This window comes from Dasypus novemcinctus, chromosome 15, assembly GCF_030445035.2.
Source record: "Dasypus novemcinctus isolate mDasNov1 chromosome 15, mDasNov1.1.hap2, whole genome shotgun sequence".
NCBI classification, from domain to species: Eukaryota; Metazoa; Chordata; class Mammalia; order Cingulata; family Dasypodidae; genus Dasypus; species Dasypus novemcinctus.
Genome location: NC_080687.1, coordinates 2,352,257 through 2,368,624, shown reverse-complemented (window position 1 = coordinate 2,368,624; position 16,368 = coordinate 2,352,257). Strand labels below are relative to the sequence as shown.

The following is a 16,368-nucleotide window of genomic DNA, read 5'->3' as shown; positions in this document are numbered from 1 at the left end:
TGTTTTTACTGAGCATATCAGCCAAAGGGGTGCTGATGCAAAACACCAGAAACTGGTTGGTTTTTATAAAGGGTATTTATTTGGGGTAGGAGCTTATACATACCAGGCCATAAAGCAGACGTTACTTCCCTCACCAAAGTCTATTTTCACATGTTGGAGCGAGATGGCTGCCGACGTCTGCGAGGGCTCAGGCTTCCTGGGTTGCTCTCTTCCCAGGGCTTGCTTCTTTCTGGGCTCAGGTTCCTCAGTTTCTGGGGCTTGCTTCTCCTTCCTCTGTGTGCTTATTTCCAGGGGTCCAGCTTAAGGCTTCAGCATCAAACTCCAAGTCAAAATTCCAACATCAAAAACCCTCAACCCTGTCCTTTGCCATGCCTTTTATCTGTGGGCTCAACGCCCTACTGGCACAAGAGGTTTAATAATTACTTAATCAAGTAAACCTCTGAATCCAATATAATCTCAAATGCCCAGAGGAAGAGATCAGTTTACAAACATAATCCAATATTTCTTTTTGGAATTCACAACTATATCAAACTGTTACACTGAGTATACACGCTATTTTGCTCAGTGAATAGAAGAGTATATAGGTCTTTGAAATAAATTTGTTTAACTCCATTTTGTATTTATCAAATTTTTATTTGTATTTATTTACATGTATTTCTTTAAAGCAGTATCAAATAAAAGCTATGTTGTATATTTAATTTGAAGTTATGATTTCCTGTTATATTTTCTAAGATATAAATTTATCACTTTATAATCACAACAATTTAAAAGGACACATTTATACAATATTTCAGATGTAAGACTTCATTTTCAACTGTGTAAAAAAATAATCACTTTTTTTTAAGAGGTAAAAATTAGGCGAGGGTAGTTACATGTCAGTTAATTAGCTCTCAAGAACTCGTGGGAGCTGAATTCCAAGCTCTCAATTCCTGGTGTTAAATTAAAAGTCCAGCGGCCTGTCACAGTCCCCTGAGCCGGGCTGACGGGTCCTGAGCAGGCAGTGGTGTCATCCACGACGCAGGGGCAGGCGTGGAAAGCTGGGTCCCCAGGAGGGACTGCGGCCCACGTCACCCTGCCCCGCGGCGGCAGGCGAGCACCTGCGTGCAGGACACATTAAAATCACGAGCGGACGATACAACAGAAGTTGCTTTTAAAAATCTGAAATGGGAAGACAGAGTATGGACAGCCTCAGGGGTTGCTGAGATAAAATTCACACGTCACATTTTTTTGGCGAGAAGGTATACATTAATATAAGTGATTCTGAGGACTGATGACAGCAGTAGACTGTTGGGAGGAAAACTGCAGGGATGGAATGCCCTTTCTGTGGCGCAGTGTATCGGGGGAGGGTCTAAGCATCGTCCCGCACGTCCTCATACTGCGTGACCACGAGGAGGTAAACAAGAAAACGTTACGGCATCGCTGATGCATGACACCAGAAGGCCACCCTGCCACGAGCAAATGGGGCCAAAGTACTCTGAGCTGTGGGTCTGCGTATCCGCTTCATCTTCTCAGCCAACCTACAGGGAGACGGGGCTTCCCATTTGAGAGGTGAGGAAACCGGAACTCATAGGATAATTTGTCCAACACCACAAAGCTGGTAAGGAGCCAAGCAGAGACTTATGTCCAATTCAGAGGATTCGTGCCCTTTAACACAATATTTTATTTCAACCACAGGATGAGTTACTCGATACTCACAGAAAGACATTCTTGCCAGAATGCTCAGGAATCATCCTAGAAGGCACGGCCACACGACGCACACTGGAGGGAAGGCTTGTTTCTGCAGTGAGCTGGGGTATTCGTCACAGGACAGACAGGGAAAACATCAGGGCTCGAGCCTTTCCTGCCACCTGCCCGTGAGGTCAATCGGCCACCCTCTGCTGGACCTGCGTTCCACCCCACGTCTACTCCTTTTTTTAAAAAAATTTATTTATTTTTAATGTTACATTAAAAAAATATGAGGTCCCCATATATCCCCCACCCCCTCACCCCACTCCTCCCATAACCACAACCTCCTCCATCATCATGGGACATTCATTGCACTTGGTGAATACATCTCTGAGCACTGCTGCACCACATGGTCAATGGTCCACCTTAGAGTTTACACTCTCCCCCAGTCCACCCAGTGGGCCATTAAGTAGGGTTTTATTTTCCTGCCAGACTTTTGGGTCTTGTTTCGAAGATAAGGGAAACAAGGACTTGGACGTTCTGAGAGTCTGTGGTGCCAGCAGTACCATCCGGCTCCAGGAAGCAGCAGGGCGGGCTGTGGGGCGTCTGCAACTGGCATGGGTTCTGCATCCGTAAAACCACAGCAGGGGCCAGGGGACAAGTTCCTTATCTAAGACAGGAAGTGGGCGTCCTCCATCGTGCCCCATCTTTACTGTGCACACAGGGCAGGGGGCAGCACGAGGGCGTGGGGGCTTGTTCTCTTTTCCTAGACTCCACTACACTGTTCATTTTGGTAAGAACATCAGGATTGGGCTGCTGGCTTCTAGCCAGGGTTAAGGGAGGTCCCTTGCTCTCCTCTCAGAATTACCGTTGGACGCAAAATAAATAATAATAAATAAAAGGGGGGTGTGGGGGGGAGGAGGCTCTGTACTCTTGGAGAAGCCAAGTAGTGCAGCACAGCACAGAAACAAGTTAATGTTGAGATCCATGCCTACTCACGAAGAAGTGGAGCAATGAAATAAAAAGGAGGTGCTGCTCTGCGCCCGCTGGGAGCCCAGGTGGACCAGGGCCCACCAGCTGGCCCGCGGGGGGCGTGGCGGAGCAGGAGGTGGAGCGGAGTTCTTGTGCGGGAGCCACGTCTGCCTCCAGCCCAAGACTCCGCGGCATGACACTACAGATAATTCAACAACTCTGCCACGTAGACTCCTCCCTGGAAAACCTAATTACAGGAGCTCAACCTTCATAGCTCTGATGGAGGGTTAAGTACATTAAACATATTAACAACTTAACCCAGCTCTAACACACAATAATGCGCTCCTAGGTCGTGGTCCCTCTCCCTGCATTTGATCAACACAACCACTGCATCATCAGTCCAAGACAAAGCAATTCTTACTTCTGTGCCTGCTGATGAGAGAAAAACACATGTGAACGTCAAGTATCTATGATACACAAAGGAATGTAGGTCTTTCTTTGGGGATGATACAAGAGAAGAACCAGTCTTCTGCACTCTAACCCTGGCAACATGAACCTCTGGACTCTGCATCCACAGAAAGGCCATTAGGACATTAAACTGAACACTGCAACTTAACTTAATCTGGCAAAGAAACCTTCAGGGAACTTTACAGAACCAAGAGATCCTGCAGCTTCATTCAGCTGCATTCATTCCTGAGCACCTCCTCTACATCCCTTGGTTGATTAAAGGCATCTCCTTTATTAATAATTTCTAATAATGCATTTTATTAACATAATACTTTACAGTTTACGAAGAGCTTCAACACACAACCACTCATTTGATACTTACTATGAATCTGTGTGGAAAATATCTACACGCATGCATATTATATATTATGTGTACAGGCTGTATATATTATAAATATTAAGTCCACTAGGCAGATGAGAAAACTCAAAAGATTGAGGCAACTCTAAAGTTACAAGCCTTAAACTCCTCAGTCCTGAAATCCTAAAATCCAGCCTTTATCCCCTTATACCACAGTAAATATCTTCATCCTGACACATATGCCAAAAACCACTTCTTACCGCTTTTCAATACGCATCATAATCATTGATTTGGTAAGCAGTAACGTCACCCACGCCATCTGCCGACAGGCAAACAGAACCTGCGCTAAAACCGAAACACGCCGTGAGCGCCGGCTGGCGGGGCTGGCGAGAGCGCCACGGCTCCCGCGGGGCAGGGGGCGGGCTCACCTCTTTTTGACGGTACTTAATGGCCAGCTTGAGCCGTGCGAGGTCGTTCCCGCTCTGCTCCTCGAGCAGGCTGTTGTCGTCGCGGTAGTTGAGGATGATCTCCAGCTCCCGGGAGCTCCTCGTCTGGTCCAGAAGGTCCTTGGCGAACTGCTTGCACTGCCGCGACAGCTCCTCGTACTCGGACTTGAACTCGTTCTCCACCTTGCTCAGCTCCTGCAGCTCCCAGCTGAGCTGGAAGGCCGTGAGGAAGGGGTCCTCGCTGGACAGCGCGATGAGCGAGGGGCTGGCCAGGGCCTTGTAGATGTTGAGCCTGGAGCGCGAGTGCCGCAGGCTGTCCACATCCGAGCTGGACACGCACTCCACGCAGTTGCAGCGCACCTCGTGGGGCCGGGGCACCGACACGCCCTTCTGCACCAGCAGCTTGATGATCTCGTAGTTGTTGGTGTGCGCAGCCAGGATGATGGGCGTGATGTCGGGCGTGAACTCGGAAAACTGCTTGTCCAGGAGAATGGGGGGCACCTGGGGAGAGGAAGGGCAGAGGTGAGGGGGCGGCCAGCTCGGCCCACGGGGGCCCGAGGCCCACACATCTGGCAAGGTTCTGCGGGAGCTTTGGGCCTTCTCTGTCCTTTTCCCCCAAAACGAGAACACATTAGAGGAAAAATAATGGTTCCGACATAATGACACATTCTTCTCAAACCTGAATTATCAACTGTTAAAACAGATGTCCCTGGAACTCCCTACCGTGTATTTTCTGACTATCTTTGCTTTTCCTTCCCAGTTATTGCCACCCTAAATAATCGAGAAAGACACTGAAAAATAGTTGAAGACTCGTTTTAATCCCAAACTCTTCCCCTGCAATAGAAATCTTTCAATTCCTTCCTCGGTTGGTATTTGCTTCGTTCCTTTTCCTGTGCTTAATCTTCTACTCTCCTAACATCAAGCCCTCTGACTGAAAGCGAGCTCACCTCGTGTTTCCTTTTCCATCTATCCCCTTCCGGTGTGTTCGGTAGATGACAAGAGGTGCTCCCTTGCTAACCTCACTGTTCCCTGAGAAATAAACGAGCCCTTCGCGTTGAGTCGGGTCACCAGTGCATCTGTGCCGTTTGCTTTGGGTCACACTCTGGGGAATGCATGGCAGAAACGACAGCCACGATTTACTGAGCCCCTGCTGGGTACGTTCACCCCATTATGACGTTTTACGGATACGGTTCCTCAGCTGAGACTCGAGGCCACTTTCTCCCTGCGCCTGGACGTGCTGCCCGGGACCACACCGCTTCACAGGTCTGGTTTAATATTTCTAACTGACCATCTATGCAAAATACACACCACCTAAGAATGAGCTGAATAGATAGGGCAGAAGACGGAGAGACACCACGTTAAAATTCGCTGCTGGTAACGCCCGAAGGAACCCCAGAAGCATAAAAAGGAAAACAACCACAGAGAAAAACAGGACTCAAGAGACTTACAGCCGCAGTGCTTTTATGTAAAGATATAATATTCATATAGGAATAATGAAATGTATGTTTTGAATTCATCTAACCATTTAGAATATCCAATTGTGTTTTATAAAAAATCACTATGTAAAGTTTAAAGTGAGGATACTATTTTTAAAAGTTATTTTTAAATGTATAAAACAGTGATAGTGAAGATAACACATACTCTATTACTTCTTAGATCAGTCTTTCATGTTAAAAATAACATCAATTGAAAATTTTTTTATCTATTACAAAGAGAAAACCCCCATTATCAAACTGAAAAAGAGTTAATCTTCAGCTATTTATATTGCAAGCATTTCCTGTAATAGACATTTAAAGAAAACAAAACATACAAGGAAATAAATTCCATTAATAGATGTATATTTAAATGACAAAAAAACAATTTAAAGGGGATTTTCAGGATTCAGTACAATTTTAGTGTACTTAAAAAGTATACTTTTTAAAAGCTGTCAACAATTTTAGATTGACTAACCATAAAATACAACTTTGCAGAATATTTTGGGAAATTTTATTTAAAAATAAATATGATGGTATTTGAAATACACATTTTTTCAGAAAAATACCAGGTCAGTATTAGAGAAAAATATGGCTAAGCAACTGTTAAAATATGTGGAAATATGCCCAAAAAAGTTATTCTGCTAATGAGTTTCAAGTCTCAATAAATCATTATTCATTTTATCTTTTAGAAAGAACAATTTGTTTGAAAACAGTTTTGAACAGAACTACTTTATAGGTTCCCAATATAATAAACACAATTTATTGGTCAAAAATTAACTATTCTTTAAAATTATGTAATCAAAATTATGTTACAGCTCTCTCCTACTCTACACACTGTCCTAAATTCAACCGTGAACCTTTACGCTCCCTTTACTCACTCACTGCCTGGCACAGAACTGGTCAGAGGTGACGAGATGCTGGGAACCCCCTGACCTCAGATCCCGGCCTGGCAGGGCTGCTGCGGCCGGCCAGCGCGCCCAGCGGGCAGACACCGCAGGGCAGCCACGAGGGCCTCTCCCTCCACGGCAACGACCACACAGAGGCTCTCCAAAAGACTGATTGCCCATTATGAGTGATTGCCACACTCCACGCCGGAACTGGTCATTTCATGGTTGTTTGTTAACTGGGATTTGCTAATTCTGTCATCATGTCTACATTTATTAACTTGTATTCTTCTGTACACATGTATGTCTTCTGCCTTTTATTACCAGGAACCCTGAATTCTTCTTCCTTTATTTTATTCAGATTGTGATTACTATTATGATTAATCATTGTTAACGTCTCATTGATGTTTCACATATAAATATTAATATACACTGATTGACATCTAAAATGTGAGCATACCTGAGTCGTAGCTCCCCGACAAATGAGAAGAGCATCTCGACCTGGTTGGGTGGCAGCACCTCAAGGAATGAAAAGAGCACCTGACCCTGGCTGACATCTAAAAGGTGAGTGTACCTGGGTGGCAGCTCCCTGACAAATGAGAAGAGTGCCTCAGCCACAGAAGGAGCCCTCCTCGGTCTCCAGCATCTTGACTCTTCTCAGGTTTAGCCAAAGCACTGCTACCTCCATCAAAAACTTTCATACACTGTTCCATCTGTATGTCAATGTAATCACGGGATATATACTTCTTTATGAGTACCTTTTTTGGTTCAACATTATCTCTTCAAAATAATTTACATTATTAGGAGAACTAGCTACTGCAATAATATAACGAAACACTAGATTTTACTAGTAAAAACCAGTAAGCACACAGAGGAAAGAGAAGCCAGCCCCAGGAAGAGAGGAACCCTGAGCCCAGGAAGAAGCAAGCCCTGGGAAGAGAGGAACCCTGAGCCCAGAGAGAAGCAAGACCCCAGAAGGGCGGAACGCAGGAAGCCTGAGCCCTGGCAGCCGTCGGCGGCCATCTTGCTCCAGCACGTGGAAACAGACTTTGGTGAGGGAAGTAACTTATGCATAATGGCCTGGTATCTGTAAGCTCCTCCCCAAATAAATACTCTGTATAAAAACCAACCAATTTCTGTGGCACATCCTTGCTTGGACTATCAGGAGCTACTGAATCCTTGCTTAGGACCACGGCCATGGGCACTGGCCTGGAAGGCGCCTCTGAGCTTGGGTGCTGTCGAGCCGGAGCGCTGGAGTGTAATCACCGCATAAAGGGCGCTCCTCCCGGCACTCAATGGCACACATCAGCCTGGAATCGGCCCTGCCAGACACTGCCCTCCCCGCCCCACTGCACCCAACGACTCTGATGCACGGGGCCCCGATGGTCAGATCTGACCACACTGGAAAACCTGGCTTGTCCTCCACCTCAGCAGGCGTCCTGGGGCGCCTCCCCGGCCGGCGAAGTCTCCATTTGCCATTTCCCGTCAGCTCAAGCCTTTTTCCTCCAACTTACCCAGTTCTACAAGACCTTCAGAGCCAGCTCAAGCCTTACAGTTCTTCGCAAAAATTATGTTATTAAGCTGCCCCTTTCTCTTTGAAAGATGGCAGGGTGAAGGGAATGTATAATTTTGTTTTTGCATGAGGAGAGAGAAATATCTGGGTCCAACAGGAATTGTGTGAGAATACTGAGGAATGGCAATGTTTCTCTTCTTTTGAAAGCCTCTCACGCAAAATACTCATAAATTTGCCCAAGCCTCTCCGTAATGCATTTAATACATGAATAAAAAAATACTTTCACTTTCTGTAAGGTCTGTATTTATTTTATAATTGTATTCGTTTTATTGTAATTCTATTTAAAGTCTACTTTGAATTGAAAGTACCAGCAGAGAGAGGTAGTATTGATTGGAATAGGTGCATGGGGCATGGAGTAAGTATAACTTTTACAACTTGAATGGCAGGTTTTAGAAATATGGCACACACTTGAAATGAATGGACATGGGCCTGGCAAAAGCTCTGTGAGGCTGTTAAAGGGAGCATGCCTGGGGTCTGGTCATTATCGGCGGCAGCGGGCAGGTGTGAAGCACCTCCCAGAGGCCACGCCCCCGCCAGGTGCTTCCCACGCTTCATCTTATCTAATCCTCAAATCATTTTGGAATTAGATACGCTTATTCACCTCTTTTTACAAATGAGGAGAACAGGCCTTGCAGAAGTGAAATAACTTGCCTTGGTCACACAGAAACCCACGCAGCCTGAAGCCAGAGTCTACTTCTTAAGCAGGACCCCAAGCGTTCTCCAGGAAAGGCGGCCACAGCATCCGGAGATGACCGTGTGGGGTCGTGCCCCAGCCCTCTGAGCCCTGTGAAATGCCAGAGCCCGTGAACTCCCCTGCCTCCCCACTCCCCCACTGTCAAGCGTGGACTTTGATGTAAGGTGTCTCTCACTGTGGAATAAGAACTAGAGAAATACATATCAAAGGCTTCTCACAGCTAATTCTCAGGAGGTCATGGTGAAGATTAAATGTGAAAGCAGGCTGTCATCCATGAAGCACTAAATAACAAGAATAACACGCAGCCCTGCTGTTAGGAGACAATCCTGGGAGCGTTCAGAGAAAGAGCAGGAAACTGCCCTGTTCAGTTTTGCCAGACTCATTTCTTTCTCCGCTCGTGAACACAGTTTCAATTATAACACTTGATTCGTTAGGAAGTTAGAACAGTAATTTCCTGGTGGGCCAGTTTTGTAGGTGTACATGTCAAAGTTTAGAATGTGGGCTTTTCATTGTGCTTCTGTGCTGTGCACTGTTATAGATACATCATAAATAAGAACGATTAAATACCATTGCATCTTGGATAAGAAATGGAGAAAAGAACTCAAACAAGTAGCAACTTTAAGTCAGTGTCAGCTTAGACAAAGTTTAATTACTGAAGTAATTTGAAGATAATTATCACTAACTCCCAGATGATTTGTTTCACATACTTCACTTATAATTTTAGAATTCTCTTTGTACATATCTGTTACATTTAAGGAGAATCGCTACCAAATGACATCTAAGTGAAATATTTCATTTGTTCAAAGTATGACCAATGGGTCAGGTTTAAAGCCACTTTTGAGAGAACTGCTCATTAATTAGGGAAGTGATTCTATTTTTCATTTCACTTGACACTATGTACCACGAACTCCTTTTTGAAATTCACCAGTCCTTTCATTTCCATGACTTCCATGACTCTACTTTCTCTGCCTGGGATTATGAGATACAAATGTTGACTATTGTTCAATCATTTGTAGCTTTGGAAATATTAATTAAATTCCTAAGCTTCAATTTCTTCATCCATGAAACAGTGTTGACTTTAGTCTTTAATCTCATAGGGTACATTTAAAGATTAAAAGGATTAATGAATGTTTGCATACATAGGACTTCATAAAACTAAGCTATTATACTAGAAGCTACGTAGTTCATCGCTGTCGTCATCATTTTCTCACTGCTCTTTTTCAGTCTCCCTCACGGGGACCCCTTTCTCTACTTATCCCTTAAACGCCGCTCTCTCCCAGGACCCGGCTTCTATCCAGGGCTCTTCTCATTCTTACACGTATCTTCCCTGGACGACATCAGCCATTCTTCCATGTTACTTATAGTCTCTATGAGCTATTTTTAATCCATCCCGCCGCTCAATAACATTTTTGAGTGCTCATCTCATGCCACTCACTCTTCAAAGCTCTCGAAGCACAACAGTGAAGAGAAGAGCCAAAATCCATTCCTTCACTTAACTGACATTCTAGAGAGCAATAAGAGGGAAAGAGCCACTATGTGATGAACAAGTGGATGAATAAATTAAAGAATTAAATGTCAAAAGGCAAAGACCATAGAGCAAAATAAAGTGCAATAAGAAGAAACAAAGAGTGCCAGAGGATGCCAATACACAGCTTGACAGGGATGTCTTACAACGGCAGCCCTTGAGTAGAAAGCTGACGAAAGTGAGCGAGCAAGCTCTGCTTCTGTCCCAAAGACAGGGCAGCAAGTGCAGAGGGCCTGGCGCATGAGCACGCTCAGGGATTTGCAAATCCACGCACAGCCTGCAAGCGGGAAAGCGGACGATGAGGAGCGTCACGCAGCAGGAGCGGTGGCCGGCCGCTGCAAAGCAGGCAAAGGCCAGGCTTTCCCTCCTGGAGATGAAAAGCTGCTGGAGCCCTGGAGCAGAGGGGTGGCTGCCTCCAGGGTGCCGGTTGCTGAAACTAGCTCACAGGGTGGAGGGGCAGTGCTCGCAGCAGGACAAACTAACGGGAGGAATTGCGGTAATCAAGGCAAGCGCTCTGGATGGCCTTGTCCGGCTGCGGGGAGGCTGAGAAGTGGCCTGGCGCGGCAGACATGAAGGTGAAGCCAGAAGAATCTGTCATGGGATGGGATGTCGGCGGAGATGAGAAAGAGGCCACAGGTGACTGACCGTCCCAGCCTGGGCAGAGGAGCTGTGACCCACTGAGGATACCTGAGAGAAGAGGCTTTGTGACACAAGGAAGAGCAGGCCTTGGTTTGTGCACAGAGCTGGAGAGAGCGTCACAAGCCAGCGCCGCGCATTTGAGAGGCATCAGCATGCAAAGAGCATTTAAATCCAAGAGCCTGGATGCCACTAAGCAAACGAGTGTAGGTAAAAGAAGTTAGCAATTTGACATTTCAATATTTTTAGAGGTTGAGAAGACGAGGAAAGGCCAATAAAGGAAACTGAGAGAGATCAGAAATAAATGGAGGGCACTCACGAAAGAGTGGTAAATAACACGTATTTTGAGTCTCAGAGGAGGAGTCAACTATCCATATTTCAATCTCACATATAAAATATCTTTTGGATATCTCAAACCAGATATACCAAAACTCATTTAAAACCAATCTAAGACAGACCTATCCTTTCCCTTTTCCTGTCTCGTCTACTATTACAACTGCTTCAGACGTGTCTCCTCAGACGCCAAAAGTAAATATTATCTCTGCTCTCTTCACACACTTCAAAATTACCCCATTACTTCAGCAAAAATTTGAAGCTCCTTAGTGCTTTTTATCATCTACAGTCCACTTAAGTCCACTGAAATCACACTAGGCATTTAGACAGAAAAAATTTTATTTTGAATAAGGACTTGTGTGAAGCTTTGGAGAAAGCACACGCAGGGCACTGTGTCAGAGCCGTGCACCCGCGGATGATGCGGCTGGCATCACCAGGGCTGGGGGCCCAGTGCAGAGCCTGAGGTGTGTCAGAACCTGGGGACTTGTAGGATGGGCCCCCCCACGAGCTGGGGCTCGGCCACCCAGGAAAGGTGCATAGGGGGGCATGACGGGGCCGATTCTGGCAGTGTGGGAAGAGGCTGGAGACAGAATCCAACAGCTCTGTCCAAGTGAAGGGTCCCTGCTGGCAACACAGGCAGAAAGTACAAGTCAACCGTCCCCATTCTCTTCCTTCCAACACCCCCTACAACCTACCAGTACAGAATCTAACATGGGGAAGCAGATTTGGCTCAATGGATAGGGCGTCCGCCTACCATGTAGGAGGTCCAAGGTTCAAACCCCCGGCCTCCTGACCTGTGTGGAGCTGGCCCATGCGCAGTGCTGATGTGCGCAAGGAGTGCCGTGCCACACCGGGGTGTCCCCCACGTTAGGGGAGCCCCACACAAGGAGTGCGCCCCTCAAGGAGAGCCACCCCATGCAAAAGAAGCGCAACCCACCCAGGAATGGCACCACACACGGAGAGCTGACGCAGCAAGATATTGCAACAAAAAGAGACACAGATTCCCAGTGTTGCTGACAAGAATACAAGCAGACACAGAAGAACACACAGCGAATGGACAAAAGGGTGAGGAAGGGGAAGCAGACAAAAGGGTGGGGAAGGGGAAGGGGAGAGAAATAAATAATCAAAAAAAAAAAAAAAAGACTCTAACACGGAGTCACCTGCTAACGGGGAAGTCCAGTTGGCAGGCTCTAAGTCGGAACAGCAGGGAAGAGGTGAACCACCATTCAGCAACAGGTGAACCACCATTCGGCAACAGGTGAACCACCATTCAGCAACAGGTGAACCACCATTCGGCAACAGGTGAACCACCATTCAGCAACAGGTGAACCACCATTCAGCAACAGGTGAACCACCATTCAGCAACAGGTGAACCACCATTCAGCAACAGGTGAACCACCATTCAGCAACAGGTGAACCACCATTCGGCAACAGGTGAACAACGCACTTTTGCAACTGCCCAGCTTCCACACAAACCTCATCCTCCATTCTTGCCTTGGTCCCTCTCATCACACAACCCTGAACCAGCGATTCCAGCTTCCAGGTCTCCACACCTTCATCCGCCCTGCTGCCCTGGCTAGGACGCCGCTCCACAGTTCTGCGATAACACCTGCTGTAACGTTCAGTTCACACACCCTCTTCACAAAGGACATCGGGATACTTCTCCTCAAGGTAGACCAGGTGTCCCTCTTTCTGTTTCTGACTACCTTTCCCATCATGTACTGCTGTATGTTTAAATTTTCTGTTTATGTATTTGTGAACATCACAGATTATAGTCTCTGTTGTTGACAGGTGTAGGCTACATTACTCATTAAAGAATCTGAAACCATACACGATCACAATGGACAAGCAGCCCTTAATAAGTAGATCCTGATAACTAAAACCAGAAGATTTTCTCCTATCTTTTCTTCTAGATGTTTTTAAGTCTTATACATTTTATTTGACAGGTTTTAAAATTTTATTTTGTATATAAAAGTACTTAATCTTCCTGGACTTACTGTTGTATGGGGTGTGAGGTAAGGATCAAGAGCAATTTAGTTTTTGAATGAATAACCAACTGTCAGGACTCCATTTACTGACTATTCTTTTTCTGGTTCCAATCAGGGGTAGCACTGCCTCTACTAGAGGAAGGAATGGGGAATGTGTAGAAAAAATGTGGGGGCTGGTGGTGTCCAGAGCCTGGGGCAGGGATACCAAGATACTGGACAGTCCCACACAAGGCAATGCAATGCAGCGCAGGGATCCTTTCCCACTTGAGCCTGTAACGCCAACGCCTTCCTACTTAAGGAGTCCATGTATTACAGATCTGTTTCTGGGCTGCTATGTTCCACTGACCTATGCACCATTTACTGAACCAATTCCGCACCATTTTGAACACTATGGTTTTGTAATATACCTTGATATCCGGTAGACAATTACCCTCACCTCATTATTCTCCTTCAAGTCTGGGTTAATAATTGACTTTGCCTTTCTAAAGACATCTTAGAATCAGTTGCCAAGTTTCATTTAACACAATTCCAAAAACTCAATAGTGTTTTTAATCTACAGATCAATTTGGAATAACTGATTTCTTTGCAAAAGCTTTCAATAAAATTTTATAAGTTTCCCCTTAAAATTCCTGCATATGTTAGACATATCCTAGGCAGTTTATAACTTTGTTATTGTTGAAAATGCTCTCTTTTCATAAGTTCATATTATATACATTGTTTTCATAATTATACATTCATATGTAATTTTTAACTCTGGCTTGTTGAAACTAGTGTTTCTAATGTACAGAACAACTTTGATCAGTGTTTAAAATGCATTTGAGTTCTCTACGTTGGTATTACACATTATGACCCTCATGTGCTTTCTTATTAGTTATAATACACTGTAGATTATTTTTTGTTTTCACACAGTTTATTTGCAAATACTTTTTATCTCTTTCTGTCTCATATTTATTATTCTTAATTTTGTCTTGTTGTTCAAACTAGAGCCTCCAGTAGAGCAATCATAGAAAAAACGACAATGAGAATCTGTATTTTGTTACTGATATTAACATGAATGTTTGTGTCATTTCAGTATTACAATACTAGAAGCCATAGTTCGGGTGGATTCTCTTAAGGGAAGGCTTCTGTCTTTGCCACCCCCACTCCACATCTTCAATGGATATAAATTTTATCAAGTGCTATTTTTGCATCTAGTGAGATATCCCTATGATTCTTTCTCCTTTACCTATTAAGGGTAGTAACTACACTAATATATTTTTGTTACATTTTGCTTATGATTTTTGCATTTATATTCTTGAGTGGGATGAGTCTCTAATTTTTCCTTTCTCATACTGTCCTCCCTCTTCTGGTTTTGATGTGAAGGTTATACTTGTCTCATAAAATTAGAAATGTTTGTGAATAAATGTTTGGTAGGATTCACCTATTTTTTAAATGAACAGTTACATCTTAAGTATATTTATGTTTTTGGTTTTTTGTATTTATTTAAAATATTTTCCAAGTTTTAATTTTCATGTGCATTTGTATTACAAAGTTTCCTGATATCTATTCATCTCAATGGTCAGATCTATCATTATTTCTTCCTCCAACATTGTTCATGTGACCAGGCAGTACCAGCTGATGACATAACTAGAAAATGACCTTGAATAAAAAGTTCAACTCGGACCAGCAGAATATCTCTGTCTACATATAATAACAGGAGTTAAAAATGCTTTTTGACCAAATCAAGGGAGAAATGGAAAGGACAAATGAGTTTATATGGCTATGAGTCTCTAAAAAAGAGCCGGGAGGTTATCAGAGGGGTTGCCCTTATGCACACCTGAGCAGAGTCTCAGAGACAGATAAAGTAGATACAACCCCAAGTATTGGTTCTTCTGAGGGCTACAGAGACCCACAGGTTTTATGGTCATGGCAGATGGAGTTCAGTGCCTTGTCAGTTGGCCCTTCTCTGGAGTTGGTGTTTCTGTGTGATGGAGCTGGACTCAGATGTGATCTCTTTTCACAAGCCTTTCCTGTTACTTTACCAGAATTGTAGTTGGTGCTGGGGTTTAAGATATACCCAGGGGATCTGAATCTCTGGACTGACCATATGATAGCTAGGCCCTGAGCCTCAACATACTTCAGTTCCTACACTCTGGTTTATTGGACTTACCCCACTCAGCTAACATGGAGGTGAAGAAGGTCAACCACCACACCATGGAGCCAAGAGTGCCTACAACTGAAAACAGGATTACATCCAGCATCCATGTGGAATCTAAGCCCCCTCTTGACATAGATGTGGAATGGACACAACCAATCCAAGGTCCACAGGATGGAGGAATAGACTATGGATTAGAGTGGACTTACTGATATTCTATTCATGAACTAGTGTGTTTAGTAATCAAAGAAAATGTGGCATTGGTGTGGAAAAAGTGGCCATGGTGGCTGCTGGGTGTGGGCAATGGGAGGAAGAGATGAGATGTGTAGGCGTTTTTGGGACTTGGAGTTGTCCTGGGTGGTGCTGCACGGACAATTACCGGACATTGTAGGTCCTCCCATGGCCCACTGAATGGAACATGGGAGAGTGTGGGCTGTGATGTGGACCATTGACCATGAGGTGCAGCAGTGCTCAGAGATGTATTCACCAAATGCAATGAATGTGTCGTGATGATGGAGGAGAATGTTGCTATGGGGGGAGTAGTGGGGTGAGGGGGGTGGGGGGTACATGGGAACCTCATATTTTTTTAATGTAATATTTTTAAAAAATGAATTAAAAAAAAAAGTTAATATGGTAGAAAGAGCACATCAGCCCTCCAGGCTCAATGCCAGCCCTAATGCCGCCCCCTAACACTTGTCCTGGACAGTGAAAGAGCTACTCTGCTTTTAAGCTCAAAAGTCCTGTCCACCTTCCAACTCCAAGTCTCTGCAAGAAATTCGATATTCACATAATAATTTAAATTAATGGAAATAGCTTCTCTTACATCCAGACACTGTAGTCAGGGAAGAAATGTTCAAGAATTCGGCCCCTTGCCTTGGGTCCTAATCTGGCATTTATGCCCTCCAGCGTGACCGAGTTAGACTCTGCAGTGGTTTCCCTATGCATGACTCTTCTGTCCTTCTCTTTGAACCTATAATTAGTGCAGAGTTGGTAGGTGTACATCTTTGGGCTGTCCATGTGCCAGCTGGGCCCTGAATCTCAAGACAGTTTCAATACCTACTCTCCAGCTCAATGGACTCACCAAGGACAACTAACAGGGAGGAGATGATGGGCAAACAACACACCAAGGAACCTAGAGTGCTGACAGCTGCAAGCAAGAGAGTCCCATCCATCAGACGTATGGATCAAGGCCCTCAGTCAGAGGTGGAATAAATCACCAACCCAGAGTCCTAGGGATT

The 16,368-nt window shown here is 44.8% G+C and overlaps 1 protein-coding gene across 2 annotated transcripts in view; it reads right to left on the bottom strand.

Annotated features, from left to right (window-relative positions):
• Nucleotides 1–16,368, bottom strand: part of TRPC4 (transient receptor potential cation channel subfamily C member 4) — a 202,154-nt gene that overhangs the window by 108,481 nt on the left and 77,305 nt on the right. For both annotated transcript variants that reach the window (XM_058276920.1, XM_058276921.1), the window contains exon 3: nt 3,871–4,389. In XM_058276920.1, the coding sequence (XP_058132903.1) occupies nt 3,871–4,389 (519 nt within the window). The remainder of the gene's footprint in view (nt 1–3,870; nt 4,390–16,368) is intronic.